Below are 15,005 nucleotides of genomic sequence, written 5' to 3'. Positions count from 1 at the left end.
GGAAGACGAGCCGAGCTTCCGCCAGCCCGGCCCTTGATCCACGGCACTGCCTAGTAGTCCAGGACCCTAATGATCCGTGCATTCAATGAGAAGGGGCCAAAAAAGGGCCGAACAGCCACCAGCCCCTGGAAAGGGCTAGAGATGCATCGGACAGGAAGAGTGATGAAGGGGGAGTCCAAGAGGGCGCCATTCAGTTCATGTTACGGGACCAAAAAGAGAGTACTCCATGGTTCAGGGCCCCGAGGATATAGGCCGGCTCTCGGCCGGGAAGTGTTCCGACGGCACGGGAAGCCCAGAACTAGGGATTAAAAACATATCGGGGCCTCCTCAATTCCACCCACTTTCCCCCCTCCTACTCCACGCCCAGAGTTCCACATTCTGGTGCTCCCATGCCCTCCAACACCACTCTCAGGACTTCTATGCTTCAGAACAAAACAAAATAAAGTTCCTTTTTAGGGGGTTCCCTTTTTCTCATCTTCCCAAGCAATGGTTTAGCCCAGGAGTTTGTGAAATCGCAGAGCTCTGCAGAAGGATGATGGAATGAAAGGATTTCGAAAACCAATACATAATGCCAACTTTATATACTATTAAATGATTCAGGATTGTCTAAAAAACACCAATTCTGTCCAAAAAAAGTGATATCTTACTAAGAAAGCTAAATAAGAACAAGTCCATAAAAAATCATTCATAAAATCGATGACGCTCTAAAATTTTTCTTTACTTTCCTTTTGAATTATTTTGTTTGATATATGTGAGAATCTAACTTTTAGGTAGAACCCAGTGTGTATTCCAAAACCAGATGCTGGTGTTCTTTTGGGGAGATGAGAAACAACAGAAGGCAAGGGCGATCAATTTTGAATATTTTGGAGGTACCCTAAGCGCATGTACTACATGTGTTCTTAAAGAAAAAAATAGAAATATCATCTGCCAAACTTTAATATTAAGTAACCTGTAAAGTAACAAAGAATTTTCTGAAAAAAATTCAAAATAGCATTTAAAAAATAAATTCCTCCACTACTCCCTGTCTGTCTCACTGTACCTCAAGTTTTTGGCTTTTTAAGATAAATTGAAAGGTACAAAATTAGGATAAATTTCTAGGTCTTAGACAAGGGAGGGCCTTTAGATAGCTAGTCCAATTCCTTCATTTTATAGATAAAGGAAAAGATGCCTGCCCAGAAAATGAAGTGACTTTGTTTAAAGTCACACAATTACTAACAAGGACTAGATTCAAGCCTAAGCTCCTCTGACTTCAAAGCTAGTGCTCTTACGACTACATTGCATTTTTACTTCATATCTGAAAATATTCTATTTAACTGCCACAATTTTCATACTGGTATTATTAGTATTTCCTTATATTGTGCCTAAAAGCAAAAATATTCTTTTAAATTACATTAGCATAATTTTTCATAATTATGCCAAACAAATTCTAAAAAATATTCTTACCCAACTGGAAAAGGAAGTAATTTTTGAGAAAAATGTGGCTTCCATAGAGTGTGTGAAATTATAAACACGGAAACCATTCAGCCCCTTTTTAATGACATACAATAGTGCATTCATCTACTTCAACATAACCTTGGGATACATGTTTGTTGAGATTTCCTTAATATTTTCTAAATGTAAATGGTAAATTAAAATGGATTAGGGAAATATTTTTTCTCTTTAGCACCCTAATAAAATTAATGTTTAAAAATAGCCCATGATTTTTTAAACAAAAAGAATAAATGCATGTACCTAAAGAAATTGTTAAGACATAGTGAGGGATGAAAAGAAGAACCCAGAGCTGAAAGCTTAAGAAATAGGTAGTAAAATAATGTAAAGCTGTCTTTTCCCTTCAACTGTTTCATTCAGTCAGGAAAAAATAATGCAATTTATTATCATCCTTATTCCTCTTGGCCTAGAAAATTGTATTTCTAGCTGTCAACAGGCCTAACATCCTGAAAATGTAAAATTGACACATCTCAGAAGTAACACCACAAAATGTAATGAACTCGCAGAGTCATTTGCTGTTGTTATTAGGTGCTCACTCACTACATAATCTCGGAAGCATAACAGTGTTCTCTGCATGCTAATCCTCTGGCTGCATTAAAGAATCTTCAAAGCTCCAAATGGATCTGCTTCTTTCCTTGCCAGGCCTTCCTTTGTGGCTTCAGTAGATCTTTCAGAGAAGCACTTCATTGTTTCCATTAAGAAACAAGCCTCCTCCAGCCTCCTGGCCCATGTGTGGGGGACAGCCACAGAGGAGGCTCTGAGGCAGGAGACAGTGTCTTGTTCCTTTGAAGTAAGAGTCAATGTCTCTGCTTCCCAGAAGTGAATACAAGACGGAGAGAAAGGTAACATTGGTATTTTACCTTTTTTTCCTCCCTTACCTATGATTTTTACTACACTCTATCAGTATTGCCTACCTGCTGACACGGTTTCTTTACATACAAGTCATGCTTGCCAAGTTCTATGAAGCTTAAATAAGTTTTACACTCAGCAAAAGAAAATTCAGAAGTAAAAATGTAGACAAATGGATTTCAACTATTTTTGCTGAGGGATGTAATTACTCTACTAGCTTTAACACAATCATATGTAGAGTCAAACCAAAGACTGCACAAAAATAAAGACTTTAATTCCAAAAGGGATAAAGCAACAAATGAGATAATCAATCCCTCTTTTGCTAACTTGCCATTCAGAGTTGTCATTTCACCAGTGTACGGGGTAAAGAAAAAACTACAGGAAATGATCCATGAGAGCCCAAGCCCCGAACTTCAATTGTGTCTTAAAGGATGGTGGGAAAGAACTTCAGCCTGGAACTATTTCTTCTATGGGTCAGCTGTAGTGCCTGAAATTAACACTGGAGTCATTTCTTTGAGTTACAACATCACTTCCACAAAGTCTCTATTAAAATGCAAATGTCTTACCTGGAAAGGGTATTACATTAAGCTTTTGTCAGTCATTAATAATTTATAGAATATTCGTTTATTGGATTCACAAAGAGCAGAGCGTGATGAGATCTGAACAAAGGAGACAGGAAAGACATGGAGATGGAGAGGGAATGCCAAGTCTCTGTAGTGGGAGGTTACGGACAGCATTAAGCACTAGTTGCCTACTACAAGGAGAGAGAGAAGACTAGTAACAGAAGACAGCTAAGAGAGCTTGGTCAATTTCCAAGTTTTACCAGGGGCCATTTTGGGGTCTAAGATTAGTTCCTGGAGGGCCTGATAACTCTCATTCACCCGAAAAGCAACAAAGAATAATGTCTGACAGAACAAAGAGCACTCGATTTTGAATCAGAAAAATTGGGTTTAAATCCCAGCTCTGACATTTGACAAGTCTTACTTAACTTTTCTGGACTTCAGTTTCCTGATCTACAAAATAAAAGAGCTGAGCTAAATAATCTCTAAAGAAAAGCAGGAGAGCATGGAGAGTCCTATGAAGAACAGTGGGGTAACTAGCTCACAGGGGGTGGATAATAACTTCACCTGGAACACTTTGTCCAAATTTATTTCCATTTATTGACCTGAAACAGTTGACACTTGGAAGGAAAGGAGTATCCTAAAACGACACAGACCTCTGAGAGGCACCCCTGGCAGAGAGGAAAGAGAGCTGGCCTCAGATTCAGAAAAATCTGGATTCAAGTCCTCAAGTCTGGCCTCTGATGCATACTACTCCACAACATTCTTGGAATATAAATTACAAAGCAAGGACCAATCCATCTCAATAGAGGTAGTTTCCTAATTAGGAGTTTCCTATACCAATGAAATCATGGTTCTAATAAAATAAACACAACAGGAGTAATCTATAACAACAATAAAAATTTCCATAATTTGTGAAATAGATTTGGTGCTTATTAAAATAAAACATTTGATGTTTTTAGGACTTGGAACTAAATGTGTCCATGATCTCATTTCACAGAGATAACTATGCATTGGTGGAGACAACACTTCATCATCAGGAAGCACAATTTAGTGAAGCAATCAGTAATTATTTATTATTATGTGTCTCTTGAGCCTAGCACTGAGCTAGGCACTGGGAAGTAAAAAGAATGAAACAATAATCCCAATTTTCAATGAGTTTAAAATAACTACAGATATGGCTATGCTGGGAACCATTTCCTGAAAAATGTTTGCAGAAAAAAAAAGGCATCCTACTTTTAAGTATCCAAATTTTTAAATTATTTGATTTCTTGGCAATTAGATGAATTTTGATTTAATAATAAACTATAATAACAACAATAACTATATCTAGCGTTTATATAGCGTTCCAAGGTTCACAAAAAGCTTTACGTAAGTCATCTCCACGACGGTAAACTTGAGAGACATTAAGTAAACTGCCCATGATTGCATGGCTAGAAGCTAGGGCAGAAATTAAATCCAAGTTTTCCTGACTCCAAATCTAATATTCAAACCATATGCTATACACAGCCTATAAACTGATCAATGTGCATCAGCAAAATAGATCATTCATATTCTCAGGTCAAACATAAATCATGGTTTATAATTTTACATATAATTATGTAGATATTTTGATTATTTCAAATGAATAAATCAATCAACAAGCATTCATTAAGACTTGAGACAGCCAAGTGGCACAATGTTAACACCTGAAATCAGGAAGAACTGAGATTAAATCTGGCCTCAGACACTTATTAACCCGGAGTCCTGGGCAAGTCATCTAGCCTGTTTGCCTGTGTTGCCTCTGTCTGTAAAACGGGAGTGGTATTGTATTAGCACCTACTTCCTAGAGTAGTTGTGAGCATGAAATGAACTATTTGTAAGGCATTTAGCACAGTGCCTGGCATGCAGTAGGCACTATATAAATGCTTGTTTCCTGCCTAATGCTGACATTAATTTTGTGTCTGTGGATAGGCTGCATGTTCTCTCTGAACTTCACCTTCCTCATCTATAACAAAGCAATTATAAAGCTTTCACCACCTTAAGATGTAATAGAGCAGGACTTGGCAGATGGGCAGAGTTTAGCGAGGTGAAGAGGCAAAGAAAAGGCACTCCTAGTTACGGCAATCTGGGGAAAGGGAAAGGCTTTGAGGGAGGAATAAAAATGACATGTCCAAAGAACAGTAAAGCAGTTGGGTTAACTAGCAGAAATTGCTCACGTTGAAAAATAATGGCAATTAAGAGGAAAACCAGGCAGAGAAGTTCTGACAATGCAAATAAAGAATGAGTAAATATTTTGGAAGAGAAGAGTGATACGTTGTTTAAGAAAGTCTAAGAATGATGCTGGCTTAATGAATGCTTGCTTGATTTATTGGCTTTGAAAAGAAGAAAAGAATGAAAAATTTGTAGGAGAAAAAAGTCAGGACAGAATTTAGACTAGAGAGGAAGGGGAAGAATGAAGAGACAGTCTTCCCATAAGTGATGAAGTGAATTAATTTTTTAAATTTCCTTTTTCATTACAAATACAGATATAAATATTTCAATATACAAAAAAAATTTAAAGGGTTATTGTATTTAAAATGGTGAGCTTATGTTATGTGTAGTTTTTTTAAGAGATATTTTAAAAGAAAAATCAAGAGGCATCATAATCTAGAAATAAGGAACAAATGAGAAAAAAGAAATAGATAATTCAAGCTAAGAAAATGGGGGAATGGTGGTGGTTCCATTAACAAAGACAGAAAAACAGAAAGGAGAAACTTCTTGTTAGAAAAAAAAAAGAGGACGAACTCAGATTTAGACATGTTGCATGGAAATAACTGATGGAGAGTCAGAAACAAGGGCCTGGAACTCAGATGAGAAAATAAAATTGGGGCTATAAAGTGGTCATTTTCACCAGAGAGCTGATGGCTGAAGGGGCACCAAAAGTAATCCCTAAGGAAAAAGAATTTCAGAAAAAGAACAGAGTCAAAGGAGTCTCAAGAACTCCCACAAGTAGGTGGCAAGAGGGAGAAGGTGAGCCAGCAAAGGAGAAAAATTCTTCTTGAACATAATCGACCACAGTATTGACTGTAGTAAGTTTAGAGAAAGGGTTCTTAACCAGGAGTCTGTAAATTTTTTAAGCATAAATGTATTTCAATATAATGGGTTTCCTTTATAATTCTATGTATTTTATATTATGCATTTAAAAATATTATTTTGCAAAAAGGTCCCCAAGCTTCCCTAGACTGCCAAAGGGGTTCAAGACACCAAGAGGTCTTAAAGAAACCCTTGCTTAGGAAAATAAGGCTAAAGCGAAGGACACTAGCTCAAACCACAAGGACATCACTGGTGATGTTCAAAAAAGCAGTTTTCATACAGTGAAAGGAGTAGAAAGCATAGTGCAAAGAATCAAGGGCTTAAGCGGCAGCAAGTGAATGGAAGTGGATCTACCAATGGATCTACCAAAAAAAGTCAAGGAAAGAAATTAATATGTTGGCTGGGGCAGGCAGCCAGGCTAATGGTTATTAGTTTCCTCACACCAGTAGATTTGAAGAAATATGAGAAAGGTCTAATAAAGAGTACAACACTACACTTCTTAGGGAGAGGGGAAAAGTGCAAAAACTCATCAAGAAGCTGAAACAAGTAATATCAATGTTCATGTCCCTACAATGAAATCTTACCTGATTGAGTGAGGTGGTATCTGTAAGTATGGCATCAGGTGGTCTCTTTGGTGGTGGCACAGTTACCTGAAAGAAAAAAAACAACACCAAATGTTATGAATTTTTACATCTTAATGCAATATGTCAAAAAAGAGAGACAACACAGTGTAGTGGATAGTGAACTGGCTTTGGAGTCAGGCAAACCTGGGTTCAAACCCCTGTGATGATGGTTGCTGGCCCTTACCCTTCTTGCAGTGCCTCTGGCAAGTCTCTAAAATTATAAATTACAGAACAAAATTCTGTTTCTCTGATAGGAATTTCAACATCATAAGCTCTATTCACTAACGATATTATAACTCTGGGCAAAAAAAAATTAAACAATAACAGATCTACATATAATTTTAAGAGCATAAAGTCATATTCTTTGCAACAATGTTCATAATATTTATCTAAAATTATAAATATTAAATAATTAAATAAAATTTAATAATAAAGAATACAAATTAAATTAAAATAATTATAAATAATAAAAATAAAAAGATATATAATAAAGGGCTAAAAATCAGATGAGAGTAATCCCACCTAGTGAGGTCAGTACTGGTATGACCCTGGGCACCTTACTTAACCTCAGGATCCTTGGGTAACTTTCTGGGGCTATAAATTGCTGAGCAGGTTCTGACTGGAAATGGAAGAGGAAGTTTCCTTACTAAGAGCTCTCTATAACACAGAAATCACAAGTCACCAGAGTTGTATACATATGCATATATAATAGTTTAAATTGTCTTAGGTAGACACTAACTAGAAGGATTATGCTAAAGATAAGTGTTTTCCACTATTTGCCACAACAGCTTTCAATTCAAGAAGGGTGGAAATGAGTAGGAACTACCCATAACTCTAAGCTCTAATTCCTCAGGATGAACTGGGGGAGCTGGGAGAGAGAGAGAAGGCGGGAGACTAGCCCTAAAAATCTAAGGGAACTTACCTTACTGGTGATGAATTCTAAGAAACTTTTCCCTTACCTGACCTCAAACTGTTGATTTTCTTATTTCTCATTCCAACTTCTCAATGTACAGAATAGCCTTTTGTCTCTGTCCTTTTCCAGGGTTCAGTATTTACAGGTAAATTTCTGCTCATTTGACCCACTGTGGCCCTTTATACATTCAGAATATACTGAGGTAATATGCAGCAGAAATAGCAGAGGTTTTTAGAACCACAGGATGGTAGGTTTAAAACTATAAGGAAACTTACAGGTCACCAAAAATAGTCCCTTCATTTTAGAAATGGGAAAACTGGTGCAAACTAAGACGTGCACTGGGCAAAGGAAAGAATCTCAGCAGCCCAAAGGCAAAGTAGGTAGGAAAAAACCTTTTCAGAACACACAAATATAATCAGTGAAGCAAATAACTGGAAATTAGATTCAAAGATATATTTTGCTGCATCCAAGATGGACCAGTTTAACTGGTAAATAAATCTGGCACATCTGGATTTCAGAAAAGCATCTGACAAATATTCTAGTCTACCTGAAGCTGTTACCAGACATCATCATTCTCGCTAGCTATAAAGAGGAACTTCTAACAATTAAAGCAGTCTAAGAAGAACTGTCTCCTTCAGGAGGGAATAGGTTTCCCACCAACCATTAGGCAATATCCTCAGCTCCACAGGCCCTTGCAATGTCATAGCGAACAACTGACACTCCTAGTCATTTAAATGGGGATAAGGGCAGTAGAAGAGACTCCCTTCCAAGCCCCTGCTTAGCTTCTACCAGAACAGGAACATTCATGCATGTTCCCTGATGGCAGCTTCCTATCACAAAGAGCAGAATTCTCTTAATCCAACAATTAGGTCCCTGTGGGGGCTGGGGAGACGGGGGAGGCAGGCCTCAGTTTGTTTAGAAATAATCATTCTAAACTGTATATCAACCTGTATAAATGAGAACTTGTGATCTTTTCCCCAAAACCCTGTTTCTAAACTTTTCTATTTCTGACAAAGATACCCCTGTTCTCCAGTCTCCCAGATTTGTAGCCTTGGCATTATTATGGAATCCTTTTTCTCCTTCACCCCACAAATACAATCAATTGCCAAATCTTTCCATTTCTGCCTTTATAACATCTCACATCCAACCCTTTCTCTCACCCAGCCACCACTTTGGTTCAGACCATCATTACCTCGTGCCTAGATTACTGCACTGACTTCCTTACTGATCTTTCAATCTCAGCCTCTCCCCACTCCAAACAAGCCTACATACTGCCACAAGTGATTTTCCTTAAGCATAATCTGACCACATGACTCCTCTAATTCAATAATCCAATAATTCAAATTCTATGAATACATTTTTAGCTTTAAAAGTTAAAAATCCCTCTGGCTACCCATCAAAGCTTTTCACAACCTGCCGCCATGATTATCTTTTAAGGCTCCCTGGAAGTCACTCCCCTTATGACAGTCTTCAGTCTATACCAATTGGCATTTTCTGTTCTTCTCACTGAACACTCCCATTTCACATCTCCATACCTTTGCAATGACCATCCCCAATTCTGGAATTCCTCCCCACTTCCCTCTCCCTCACAGACTCCATCACTCCTTCCAGATCCAGCAGCGCAAGCACCACCTTCCTAATTCCCAGTCACAAATGCCTTTCATCTCATACTGCTTTGTACGTAAGTACTTCATTTTTACTTGTAGTTGTTCTCCTTATTTTTATTTTGTAGGTATTTATGTGTGTGTTTACGGACACCTTGATTAGAATATTTCCATGGAGACTGTTTTATTTGCTGTATACTTGTATCTTGGGCTCTTAACACCATTCCTGACACAGCAGGCACTTAAAACATACTTGGTGGCTGTCTGATTGATGCCCTTCCAAAGGGATGCCTACTTGAAGAGTTTTACTTTGAACAGACATTGTTTCTAATACAGAGAAGCACTGCATTCACTCTAAGGGACGAGACTCATCGTGGGACCTAGTTTAACCTGAAATATTAGGCAGACGATCAGAATTCCCTACTGTCACTCTCCCAGGAAGGGGGGCAGCAACCTGGCTTCACTCCCTTTCCTTTTCCCTTGACAGTCGTTCTCTTCCTACCATTATCTCTAGAAATGAGAAGAAACTAGAAGCTAGGAAGAAATCCCAAGAGCTGTTTCTCCTTGCTTTCCCTTCTAATGGCTCAGGAACTTGGGGTCCTCTACTAACCCTGCCTGCTGATCCAGGACTACTCTTCAAGTGGCAGAGACCTGGCTCTTTCCTCCAGCTCTCTTCAACTTCATCTTCCTCTCCTCTCTACACTAGGAGTTAAGAAGTCTTTTTAATATAAGCAGACCGTCAAGATGTAGTCCAGCGCCATCTTCATAGGAATACTTCCATGCCGTATATTTAGGATGATTACAGGTAAGTCATATTTTTTTTTTAAAACCCTCACCTTCCGTCTTGGAGTCAATACTGTGTATTGGCTCCAAGGCAGAAGAGTGGTAAGGGTAGGCAATGGGGGTCAAGTGACTTGCCCAGGGTCACACAGCTGAGAAGTGTCTGAGGCCAGATTTGAACCTAGGACCTCCCGTCTCTAGGTCTGGCTCTCAATCCACTGAGCTACCCAGCTGCCCCCAAGTCATATTTTTTTAATTATCTAGAATTCATAGGTGATAGATGTGTATCTGAATTAAGGATACCCCTAATGACTAAGCCAATGTGTATGACCAATACCTTATGCCATATATTAAGTTATTGAGCTCAGAATTATCCTGGAGTTCATATTCTTATTATTTCCACTTCTGTCTCTGGAGCAAATCTATATAGTTATTTTGTGGATTCAGCTTTGATGCTAAAACCAAGGCCAAAGATCATAAAAGCCTTGGAACCCCAAAAGATTTAAGGGGTGAAGAACAGGTAGAAGGGGGGTGCCCCAAGTTCAGCAGGCTCATTAACACCACTGAGAATCTTCAAATGAAAAGTAGAAGACCACTTAGCACCAGGACCTTTGGAAAGTCATTTAATTTCTTAATCTGAAAAAGGGGAATATTACATGCATTATCCACCTCACACAGTTGTGAAGAAAATACTTTTTAAAATGCTAAAGAGGGAGCAGCTGGGTGACTCAGAGGTCTAGAGACAGGAGGTCCTAGGTTCAAACCTGGCCTCAGACACTTCCTAGCTGTGTGACCCTGGGCAAGTCACTTGACCTCCATTGCCTAGCCCTTACTGCTCTTCTGCCTTGGAACCAATACACAGTATTTATTCTAAGGTGGAAGGTAGGGTTTTAGAAAAAAATGCTAAAGAAATGTAAGGAGAGTTTCTGTCATAATTTTTTTCCTTCTGAGCATATTTATTAGAAAGGCAGGTTATACTCGAACAATAAAGTATTGCCTACTTTCATATTATTATCATTTCCATCAGAGATAGAGAAGCCAACATGAGAAATTAATTCTAAGCTATCTGAGTACAAAGCACATAGCCATCAGGTTAAACTAAAATATGCCTAAGTAAAGGCTAAGAAGAATAAGCAAGAAAAGAACTTTTCTAATATAAGACTTCAAAAGAAAAAAGTATGTTGCATTCTCGTTTTTAACAACAAAAAAATAATCTGTTTCTCAAAACCATATTCCGTGACCATGATCTGATAGCTCCACAGATTTATGTTTTTACACTAACTGCAAAAAAAAAAAAAAAATCATGTCTTTTTTCAATAAAGTTGTGAAAGCCTTTTGGTTATGTTTTCCTAGGACTCTGGTTTTCTTAAAAATTATCCAAGCCAGGAAGCCCCCTAAATAGCTGACCATTCAAGGCATGGCAATGGCTCTTTTGTATAATGATTTCATTAATTAGCACAATATAATTTGCTGCCTTCCTTAACAAGAATTTAAACACAACTCTGAAGTGGCATCACCCATTTTATCTGAGTACAAAGAAAGTCACCAATGAGAATCATCTGTTGAATTATTAAAAAGCCCAGGGTGAAAATAAGATCCCTTACTCAGGCAGAAGTGTCCAACTAGGGGGCAGCTGGGTAGCTCAGTAGATGGAGAGCCAGGCCTAGAGAGGGGAGGTCCTGGGTTCAAACCTGGCCTCAGATACTTCCCAGCTGAGTGACCCTGGACAAGTCACTTAACCCCCATGGCCTAGCCCTTACCACTCTCCTGCCTTGGAACCAATGCACAGTATTGACTCCAAGGTGGAGGTGAGGGTTTAAAAAAAAAAAAGTGTCGCACTAAATCCTAAAAGGAAAGAATCCTTGTAGATAATTAGAAAAAAATAAATAACATACAGTACCGCATGATGTTTGTGATTCAATGGCATTTAACATAGTGCCTTGTCATTCAGCTAATATCTAATAAGGTGATCTTCACTAGGAGAGAATTAAAAATAGGTCTGTGAATAATCACTAGACTGAAACAAGAACTGTGCTTGGAATATTTCTTGACAAATATTTCTTTGACTGCTTTCAGTAATGTTTTCTTCACTCTGAATTAGAGAATATCCACTCAACAAATAGTGAGCATCTAAGGTTGCAGGGGCTCCATACCCTACTGCAGCTAGGTCCTGATTAGTCAGACAACTGAAGTCCATGAAGTGACTCCATTTCCCGGGTTCACACTGCATATTCCCATTGAGCTGGGACAATTTCTACATTTCACATAATTATAACTTCACATAGTGTGGATTTGAACACATGTAACCTCCTCAGTGGATTCGTTTTCCACACTAAAAGAAGAATTGTGAAAGCAGTGGAAATTACGCAGCTTCTAGAAAATAGAATCCAGTGAAGGTTCTCAGTTCATCTTGATGAACTTTTTTAAAAAATGTTTTAATGCCTTTTAGTGTTTTAAAGGACTGTGAAGTGCCTACTACGTATCATGTAATATAATGTGTACTGTAAATGACAGAAGCCAGACACTGTAGAAAATGCAGATTAGAATAGAACACAAATTCCGACATCATGAAAATGACAATCTAATAGGGGTAATGAATTGTGTATTCTTTAAATAATCTCTCAATTATAGGACAAGTTTCTGTGTGGATGGATGGAGCTCTCAGAGGATTAGAACCTCAATATGAGTCAACAATACGGTATAACATTCAAAAAACGCTACAGCTTAGTAAGCTACATGAAGAGAGGAATGAATAGCAGCCAAAACAAAGCGGGTAATATTTGGATTATATTAGCAAAAATGCTCTTCTCCCTGTTCCTCACACAAAACACTCCATCTACCCTCTCAGGGCCTTGGCACTGGTTATCCCCCCATCCCTAGAGATGAGAGATTGAGAGAATAAAAAGCTTCCTAAAGCTTCAAGGTACAGCTGACTCAGAGATAGCAGGTTCCTCCCTACAGGGCTTCCAGCACAGGTTGAATGACCACGTATTACTGATGGTGTCCAAGAGATGCATTTTCAGGTATAAGTTGGATGAAATGGCCTCGGCTGCCTCTTGCAATGCTGAGACTCCAAGCTTTTATCTTTGCGTTAGATGGTACTAACACGCTGAAAGATAATTCACTCTGGCACATAATTTAAACATACAGCAATAATGGCTACATTATAACTTATTCAACAAGTCTTTTTTTAAAACAGTTCATCTGAAAAGTAAATATCAGCCCAATGTGGTGTCTGAAAAAATAATTTCTTAAGCCTATGAATTTACCACAAACACTTAACTGGATTATACATGGTTTTCACAAGTAAAACTTACACTTACCTTGGCTTTATCGGATGTCTTCTTTCCACCAAACCCTCCAGAACCAACAACAAAGACAGTGAACTGATTGAAGCATATGAGTTCTTTCCCACTGTAAGAATAGACTTAAAAAAAAAAAAAGCAAAATAAGTTACTAATCAAGGATGCAACTACCTGATCAAGACTATCTATATGTTCACGATCAAGTCCCTTTAGCTGTCTAGGCTTCAGTTTCCTTATTTGTAAAATAAGGGAACTAGAGGAGATGATCGCTAAGGTTCTCTCTAGTCCTATCATAACTCTGATTCTATGAAAATTTTCAACAAATAAAATTTTCCATGTTCTGAAGAGTTTTGTAATAAGAGATTTCCAAGTTCTGGTAACAAGTTTTAATGATTTCATAATAATAACAGTTGTTAATGGTCATATTAAAATAAAAGCACTTGAACTACATTGTCTCATTTGAACTTTACAACTGTGAAGTAGGTACTACGGGTATTTTTATCTAGTTGTTGAGCATATTGAAAGCCACAGATGCTATTTGATATGTCTATGTCCAATTTGTAAGTAGCAGAGCCAGGGTTCAAATTCAGGCTTTTCCATTTTCAATTCTAGTACTCTCTCTACTACATCCTCCATTTCTCTGTTCAGAAAAGTCCAATATTTTTCAGTAGTGGACTGTGCACATAAGAAATGCTAAGGATAAAAAATGGTGGATGGCAAATGACACACCAAACCAACTAGTATAACAACAGGTAGCTAATTACACCACAGCAGCAGGCATTTGGCCTTACTGGCTAATTCTTGTGGCTAGGCTAGCTCTTCCATTTTGTTTTTGCTAACAAACTGTGTTCCAGGAATAAGCAAGCCAAATCTGGGCCACAAGTTGTAGTCTAAATAACTTTTCTAGACTGTGAGTCAGGAAGAACTGAGTTCAAATTTAACCTCAGATATTTAATTTTACTCTGCCATCATAGGCAAATCACTTAACCTTTCTTTGCTTTCTGTTTTATTCTTCAGTTAAATGGAAACAGCAATACAGCTACCAGGACTATTGTGAAAATAAAATAATAAAGTACTTCACAAACCTTAAAGTATAAATGCTATTCATCTCCCTAACTTCTTTTTTATTTATTATATGTTGCACATATTTAAGTATGTAAATTGATGTTCCTCATTAGTATACTTTTGCTATTTCCTCTTTAAAAAATTATTTTAAAAATCAAATGAAAGCTATGGAAGAAAGAGATAAAAGGAGAATTAAACAAACTACAAAACATTACTGAAGAAAATAACTTCTTTGGAAATTAGAATTGGCCAAATGAAAGCCAATGATTCCATAAAACTTCAAGAAATAATAAAACAAAGTCAAAAGAAAATGTGAAAAATCTCCTAAGAAAAAAAATTGAAAATAAACCGAGGGGACCAGTTTAAAAATCACTGAAAGCTGAAAAGAAATGAACAACAACAAAAAAAGAGTTTAGACATCATATTTCAAGAAATTATAAATGAAAACTGCCCAACTACCTCAGGACCAGGACAAAAGAGAAATGGAAAGAATCCACTAGCCCCTTCTTGAAGGAAACCCTAAAATTAATACCTTAAATCCAGATCTCCTAGGTCAAAGAAAAAACAATGAAAATGAGCTCCATGGAGCCACAGTTAGTATTAACCAAGATTTAGTAGGAACTATTTTAAAGCAAAGGACAATTTGAAGGCAAGCGATCCAGGATTATAATAAAAAATAACCTACCCAGAAAAACAGTATAATCCTACAGGAAGAAAAATGGATTTCAATGAAGTAGAGGATTTTCAAACATTCCAGATGAAAA

At 37.6% G+C, this 15,005-nt stretch overlaps 1 protein-coding gene across 2 annotated transcripts in view; it reads right to left on the bottom strand.

Annotated features, from left to right (window-relative positions):
• Positions 1 to 15,005, bottom strand: part of HSD17B4 (hydroxysteroid 17-beta dehydrogenase 4) — a 135,437-nt gene that overhangs the window by 16,018 nt on the left and 104,414 nt on the right. For both annotated transcript variants that reach the window (XM_001378174.5, XM_016423750.2), the window contains exons 16-17: positions 13,195 to 13,298; positions 6,536 to 6,601 (exon numbers count right to left, since the gene is read on the bottom strand). In XM_001378174.5, coding sequence (XP_001378211.3) covers positions 6,536 to 6,601; positions 13,195 to 13,298 — 170 coding nt within the window. The remainder of the gene's footprint in view (positions 1 to 6,535; positions 6,602 to 13,194; positions 13,299 to 15,005) is intronic.

The sequence above is a fragment of the Monodelphis domestica genome, chromosome 7 (genome assembly GCF_027887165.1).
Source record: "Monodelphis domestica isolate mMonDom1 chromosome 7, mMonDom1.pri, whole genome shotgun sequence".
In the NCBI taxonomy this organism is placed as follows: domain Eukaryota; kingdom Metazoa; phylum Chordata; class Mammalia; order Didelphimorphia; family Didelphidae; genus Monodelphis; species Monodelphis domestica.
This window is presented reverse-complemented; position numbering and strand designations above follow the sequence as displayed.